General features: G+C 56.6%; 1 protein-coding gene across 1 annotated transcript; it reads left to right on the forward strand.

The window, feature by feature from the left end:
• The first annotated feature begins 748 nt into the window (after positions 1–748).
• On the forward strand, positions 749–3,726 carry LOC128067289 (intestinal-type alkaline phosphatase-like). The gene is made up of 11 exons (XM_052660251.1): positions 749–815; positions 894–1,010; positions 1,123–1,238; positions 1,428–1,602; positions 1,681–1,853; positions 2,141–2,275; positions 2,363–2,435; positions 2,540–2,674; positions 2,766–2,957; positions 3,186–3,302; positions 3,431–3,726. The coding sequence occupies exons 1-11, from the start codon at positions 749–751 to the stop codon at positions 3,724–3,726; spliced, it is 1,596 nt and encodes a 531-aa protein (XP_052516211.1).
• Positions 3,727–7,794: the final 4,068 nt, after the last annotated feature.

Below are 7,794 nucleotides of genomic sequence, written 5' to 3' on the forward strand. Positions count from 1 at the left end.
TTGTCTATGACCCAAGAGATGTTGGCAATTTAATCACTGGTTCCTCTGCCTTTTCTTAATCCAGCTTGTATTTCTGTAAGTTCTTGGTTCCCCCCTACTAGCCCTTTATAGAGACCTTACACATACACACACAAATAGCCCAGTGCCCACCCGACCTGCCCAGGCCAAGCCTGGTGAGGAGCTGAGCAGGGGCGGGGCAGCCTGGCCACTCCAATGTCTCCCTGTCGCCGGGCCTCAGGGCAACAGGAAAGCAAACACAGGCCTGGCCCAGTGGCCAGCGTCCAACCCCACCTCCCTCTGTACTCAGAACCAAACCAGGCTAAAGCTGACTTTCAAAAAATACGGAACATATGACCAGAAGAAAAGATGGTTCTCCCACAGGACTTGGTGAGCAGAGGGATGGGAGGAGCTCCTGAGAGGACCTGGAAAATGTTCCTCAGGCCAAAGACAACTGCACCCTAATCCCCACCCCACCCTGAGGAGACCACCTATGAGGGAGGGACCTGCCTCCTCAGGACCCCGGCTGGCTCAGCCACACCCACCATGTCCCTCTAGCAACAGGGCTCAAAGCCATACGGCAGGTGAGGGGCAGGGTGTGGCCACCTGGGGCACTAGGAGGGACACGGAGACTTTTATAGCAGGGAATTAAGCCCAGGCAGCTAGTACTGCAGCCAGTCCCTGGTACTCCAGCCTTGTCTAAGACCCAGCCTCCCCAGGTCCCATCCTGACGCTCCGCCATCACACAGTCATGCAGCGGGCCTGTGTGCTGCTGCTGCTGGGCCTGCGGCTACAGCTCTCCCTCAGTCTCGTCCCAGGTAACCAGGCAGCTCCCGGGGAACCCTACTCACAGGGGCGACCCAGGCTGACCCGACCTCCACTCTCCCCTTGAGCAGTCAAGGAGGAGGACCCTGCCTTCTGGAACCGCCAGGCTGCCCAGGCCCTCGATGTGGCTAAGAAGCTGCAGCCCATCCAGACAGCCGCCAAGAATGTCATCCTCTTCTTGGGCGATGGTGAGTGCACTAGGCCAGTCCACCCCCTGTCCCCCCACAACCCTGGAGCCCTGGGCTGCTGGCTGACCCAGGCTGGCCCCAGGGACTCAGAACTGACACAGTGTACCTTCAGGGATGGGGGTTTCCACGGTGACAGCCACTCGGATCCTAAAGGGGCAGATGGCTGGCAAGCCGGGACCTGAGACACCCCTGGCCATGGACAAGTTCCCCTACATGGCTCTGTCCAAGGTAAGGGCCAAGTGGCCTACTATGGTCTACACCAGAGGGGTGGGTGTGGGCCTAGGGAACAGTGTACGAGGGAAAGCCCCTGGAGGGTTGGGGGCTGAGATAGGGGCCAGGGGCTGGAGGATGGACTCAGGGCCTGGGTCAGGAGCTGGATGTCTACCCCAGCAAAGCTGAAGGCATCTCTGCCCCCAGACATACAACGTGGACAGAGATGTGCCTGACAGCGCAGGCACAACCACCGCCTACCTGTGTGGGGTCAAGACCCGTATGAAGGTCATCGGTGTAAGTGCAGCTGCCCAATTCAACCAGTGCAACACGACGTATGGGAACCAGGTCACGTCTGTGATAAACCGGGCCAAGAAAGCAGGTGGGCTCGGGCATCAGCTTCCTGGCAGGGACGGGTTCAGAGACCTCGGTGGCCCACCGTGACCTCTGCCACCCTCAGGGAAGTCAGTGGGAGTGGTGACCACCACCACAGTGCAGCACGCCTCCCCAGCCGGGGCCTACGCGCACACGGTGAACCGAAACTGGTATTCGGATGCTCAGATGCCTGCCCAGGCCAAGAGGGAGGGCTGCCAGGACATTGCCACACAGCTGGTCTACAACATGGACATTGACGTGAGTTGTGACATGAAAGGCAAGAGGCAGGGCTGGGCAGAAGGGATGGGACACACAGCTGACAGTCCTAGGTGACCCACAGCCCTGGGGCCTTGGGAGGTCTCTGTTTGCAGGCAGCATTGTTGGCAGAGGTTGGGGTGGGGTGGGAGTGGGGCACCATGTAAGAATTAGAAGTAGGGACAGGCCTTTCTCACAGACCTGGTGGGTGAAGAGTCTGGGGGCTCTGTGTAAGAGGAGCAAAGGGCCAGCCAGGACACAAACCCACCTGCCCTAATCTCTGGCCCCAGGTGATCCTGGGTGGAGGCCGAATATACATGTTTCCTGAGGGGACCCCAGACCCTGAATATCCATACAATATAAGACAGAATGGAGTCCGGAAGGACAAGCGGAACCTGGTACAGGAGTGGCAGGCCAAGCACCAGGTGATGGGGGCTCACAGGTGCGGGGGTACACCGGGGCTGGGCCTGGGGTGTCTGGCTATGGACTGAGGCCTGGTTCTGCCCTCCCAGGGAGCCCAGTATGTGTGGAACCGCACAGCGCTCCTTCAGGCGGCCAATGACTCCAGTGTAACAAAACTCATGGGTAAATCCACCCACCCACCCCCACTGTCCTCCCCAGGAAGGGTGCCACGGGCCCCCCACCCCCATCCCCAGCTTGCAGGTCACCACTCGTCCCATTTCTCACAGGCCTCTTTGAGCCGGGAGACATGGCCTATGACATCCACCGAGACCACATCAAGGACCCATCCCTGGAGGAGATGACGGAGGCAGCCGTGCGTGTGCTGAGCAGAAACCCTCGGGGCTTCTTCCTCTTCGTGGAGGGTGAGTGGCAGCTCCTCGGGGATCAGAGGGGAAAGGGGTGGCACTCAGGGTGGCTTTTGCATCACCCACCTTCCACATGACCTTCTTGCAGGAGGCCGCATTGACCACGGTCACCATGAAAGCATAGCTTATCGGGCACTGACCGAGGCGGTCGTGTTCGACAACGCCATTGCCAAGGCTAGCCAGCTCACCAGTGAAGCAGACACACTGACCCTCGTCACCGCCGACCACTCCCATGTCTTCACTTTCGGCGGCTACCCACTTCGTGGGACCTCCATTTTTGGTAAGCCAGGGATAGTGGCAAGTTCTTGTCCTAGGTTATGTTGCACAGAGTGCTCTTGAGTCAGCTCCCTCATTGGCAACGTGGAGTAAGATTAATAATAGCAGCTGCCCTGCCTGGCTCTGGTAAGGATTAAGCCAGTGAACAAACGAGAGGAGCCTGAGCTCAGCACGCAGGAGGCACCCCAAAGGATCGGGTCAGTGTGATCACGGGGTCCCCTCTACCCTGCAGGGCTGGCTGATGGCAAGGCCGGAGATGGCAAGTCCTACACCTCCCTCCTCTATGGCAACGGCCCGGGGTACCGGCTGGACATGGGCTCACGACCCGATGTGAATGAAAAGCAGAGCAGTGAGTGCAGTGGGTGGGCCCTGGGGAGCAGGGTGGGGGGCGGATGGGAGGAGGCGAAGACCCCACTCGAATTCCTGGGAAGGGGAGGCGACTTCCCTTCCTTCCCTGAATCCCCTCCCTCCTCTCAGTGGACCCTGAGTACCAGCAGCAAGCCGCAGTGCCCCTAGGGGGCGAAACCCACGGTGGTGAGGACGTGGCAGTGTTTGCACGAGGCCCGTGGGCACACCTGATGCATGGCGTGCAGGAGCAGACCTTCGTGGCGCATGTCATGGCCTTTGCTGCCTGCGTGGAGCCCTACACCACCGACTGCAACCCTCAGCCCCCCAGCGGTCCCTCGGACGCTGCCCACCAGGCTGCCTGCCCATCCTCACTGGCACTGCTGGCCGGGGCCCTACTGCTGCTGCTGGTGCCCACCCTGCACTGACCCCCACCCACCCGGGCCTCAGGGCCTCCTCCCCGCCCCCAACCTTGATGGACCCAAACAACCCTGGAAGCTGAAACCCTGACTTTCCTGTGAGAGCCACAGTCCTCAGTGCCCCCACCTCGGTAGCCTCAGATTTTATTGGAGCTGCCCTAGACCCCAGGAAAGGCAGGAGCTCAGACCACCCAGTCTCTTCTCCCCACCCAACAGCCCTGCTTGAGGACCAGGCTGGCACCACAGGTGTTCTCCAGGGAACCAGGACCTACCAAGACCCCCACTGGGGGCTTCCAGGAGGCATAGCTTCGGGTTGCCTGACTTCCGGGAGGCGTGGCTCGAGGAGGCGTGGTTTCTGAGAGGGCGTGGCTCCCGGGGAGCTGTGGCTTCCCCTCCTCCTGGAACCCACCCTGTGGGTACCTCGCCGGGCATGGAGACGTCTGGGGCGAGGAGCGCCGGGGGACCTTGGACACACAGTCCTCACCGGCCTCTCCTAGGAGACAGGGACACAGAAGAGGACACTTGTCCCAGGTCCCTCAGCTGCTGTGAGGGTGGCCCCAGTGCCCCTTCCAGGCTGGGGGATCCCAGGAGAAGCGGGGAAGCTGGGGGTGGGGACCCAGGCCTCGCATGCCTGGGAGGGAGGAAGCAGCCCTCAAATAAACTGTTTCAAGTGTGATATGGGAGTATATGTGTGGGAAGAGAAGCCCTTAGCAGGTGGGGGCACAGGCAAAGGGTGTCTGTGTAGGGGAAGGGTGGTTTGGGGCGGGGGTGTGATTCACATCAGGAGGTCAGGGAGGGGCTGATGAGGGGCTGACATTGAGCAAAGGCCAAAGGGGGTGAGGGTGGGCAGAGCAATGCTGACGGTTGTGAGGGAGCGTGAGGCCAGCAGCGGTACCAAGTTGGGGCTTTCCCCTCCCAGAAGCCAGGCTTTCACCTTCTCTGAAAACAGAAGGACATTCCTGAGCCCCAGTGCTCACCCCTCCTGCCTCCCTGCCTGACACCCAGGTGGTCATCTGGGGGCTCGTCACCTCCTTGGTCCTGTGAGGTCCACTAGATGCAGCCCTCAAGAGATAGAGACCAATATAAACTTGTGTTTGCTTCTTGCTTCCCAGCTCCTTGAGGGTGTGGGCAGAGAGGTAGGGGGACATTCATACCACTCCCTACAGGGCTCAGTTCAGTTCATTCAGTCAGTCATGTCCGACTCTTTGCAACCCCATGGGCTGCAGCATACCAGACTTCCCTGTCCATCACCAACTCATCACCATCACCAACTCAGCTTGCTCAAACTCATGTCCATTGAGTCAGTGATGCCATCCAGCCATCTCATCCTCTGTAGTCCCCTTCTCCTCCCACCTTCAGTCCTTCCCAGCATCAGGGTCGGAGGCAAAAACAGGAAGTGGGGAGGAGGTCCAGGGAACTCTTCTTCCTAGAAAGGGACCCTCCACTTATGCGAAGTTCTGGACTTGGGAGCAGGGGTGGTTGTAGTGATTTAGTCGGTAAGTCGTGTCCAGCTCTTGCAACCCTATGCCCACCAGATTCCTCTGTCCCTGGAATTTTCCAGGCAAGAATACTGGAGTGGATTTCCCACAGGATCTTTAACCCAGGGATCAAACCCAGGTCTCCTGCATTACAAGCGGATTCTTCACTGACTGAACCACTAGGGAAGCTCCCCCCACCAGTTGGAGAGCCTTTCTGTTCCCAGCTACTGTCCTGCTCCCCCTCAGGATAGAATTCTCACTGGATCCCGCAGGGGACATCCTGAGAATGGGTGGTGGGGTGCAAGCAGAAGACATCTCCCCATGGGTCAGCTGGGCTTCCCTCGTAGCTCAATCGATAAAGCATCCGCCTGCAATGCAGGAGACCCACGTTCGATCCCTGGGTTGGGAAGATCCCCTGGAGAAGGAAATGGCAACCCACTCCAGTATTCTTGCCTGGAGAATCCCATGGACAGGGAAGCCTGGCAGGCTACAGTCCCTGGAGTTGCAGAGAGCCAGACACAACTAAACCACCACCATCACCTATCAGCTGGTGCTGAGGTGGCCTTAACAGTGCCCAGCCAGTGGCAATGTCTATGTCAATGTGAAAACTTTGTCTCACCTCTTGTTGAGTGTGGAGCCAATAGACACCACCAACCCAAACATGTGAGAAGTAAGGTTTTATTATGATTAGCCAAAACTAAGAACCCTGGATCTCTCCCAGAGCAGTGTCTCCTTGAACAGAAAGACTGGGGGAATTTTGTTTTAATCTTTGAAAATAAATATTTATTTTTAATTGATGATTGGTTTACAATATTGGTTTGCTTTCTGTCCTACATGAACATCCCTCCTTCTTGAATCTCCCTCCCAACTCCTACCCATTCCTCACCCCTCTAGGTTATTACAGAGCCCCAGTTTGAGTCCCCTGAGTCATACAGCAAATTCCCACTTAAGTCAAAGGGAGTTTTAGGCATATTCATGAGGGGCTTGAGCAGAGGAGAATTCAGCATAGGATTGGAGCAAGTTCTATAGTTAGTGGCTCAGTCGTGTCCAGCTCTTTGTGACCCATGGACGGTAGCCATCAGGCTCCTCTGTCCAGGAATTCTCCAGGCAGGATTGGTGGAGTTGGTTGTCATTTCCTTTGCAGGGGATCTTTCTGATTCAGGAATTGAACCTAGGTCTTCTGCATTGCATGCAGATTCTTTACTGTCTGAGCCACCAGGGACGCTTCATTGAAATCAAGAGGGTCAAAACCATCATTCCATCCTCCACCTGGTAGGGGCCTTCAGCAATTCTCCAAGATTTATTTGCGTAAATCCCTTAAAGAGGGATTAGAGCTCGGCTTTATCTGCACTACTGTTTGACTGCATTTTTTCCTGCATTCCTTTGTCCTCTTAAGATAAGTAATTCCTGAGACCTTTTCAAGGTCTAGCACTGAGCTCAGGCTGAGACTGAAAATAACTTAGGTTAAACTGGCTTCTCTTATGTCTTAAGCCCTTGGACAGCAAGGAGCAAGGTTTGATACCAGCCAATTCTAAAGGAAATCAATCCTGAATATTCATTGGAAGGACTGATGTTGAAGCTGAAGCTCCAATACTTGGGCAAACCTATTTCCAAGTGCCGACTCATTGGAAAAGACCCTGATTCTGGGAAAGATTGAGGGCAGGACAAGAAGGGGGTGACAGAGGATGAGATGGCTGGGTAGCATCACTGACTCAATGGACATAAGTTTGAGCAAACTCTGGAGATGGTGAAGGACAGGAAAGCCTGGCATGCTGCAGTCCATGGGGCTGCAAAGAGTCGGATGTGACTGAAAAACAATAAATGCCAAGAAAACCATTCCTAGTCTCTTTCTCTGGGGACTCCCTAACTTATCAGCTTACACCTACACAGGGCATCATGACAGAAGGGGCTAAGACAGGGCCCAGAGAGCCCAGGGTGGTAAATGGGGACACTGGTGGAGGGTGCTGGGCTCCAGATGAGTCCCCACAGGGCTAGGCCTTCTTCCCAGAGAACAGAGAGACCAAGACAACCGTCCCGCACAGAACTGGCTCCATGGAGCTGGCCATCCCCTGGCCCCAGGCATCTAAAACCCTGGAGTGCAGGACCGGAGGTGTTATCTCTTACTGCAGAGTAGAAGCCACGCTGCCTGCTGCCTGGTCACCCCTGGGCCCCAGGGGAGGGAGCATGACAGCCTCTCATTTCACTCAGGTGATCAGGTCCCAGGGGAATGGCGGGGGGGGGGGGGGGGGGGGTGGCCGCGGGGGGGCTTGGTGCTCTGGTGGGAACTTGGACAAACATTTTTATTTGCTGCAATGACATGTGGTTTGTATTTGGTCTCAGGCCCTGCCCAGGCCCAGGACAAAATTCACAAGAAATCAAGCAGGAGCACAGCTGATGATCACTTAATGTCATCCTAAGAAGAACATTCAAAGACACTTTAGGAATTTCCCCAGTGATCCCAGTTGTTAAGAATACCTCTGCCTATGCTGGGAACCTGGGATCGGTTATCTGGTCCAAGAAGTTCCCGCATGTTGCAGGGCAACTAAGGCTTTGTGCCACAATTACTGAGCCAGTGCTCTAGAGCCTGCTCGTCAAAACT

Source organism: Budorcas taxicolor, chromosome 2, assembly GCF_023091745.1.
Source record: "Budorcas taxicolor isolate Tak-1 chromosome 2, Takin1.1, whole genome shotgun sequence".
NCBI classification, from domain to species: Eukaryota; Metazoa; Chordata; class Mammalia; order Artiodactyla; family Bovidae; genus Budorcas; species Budorcas taxicolor.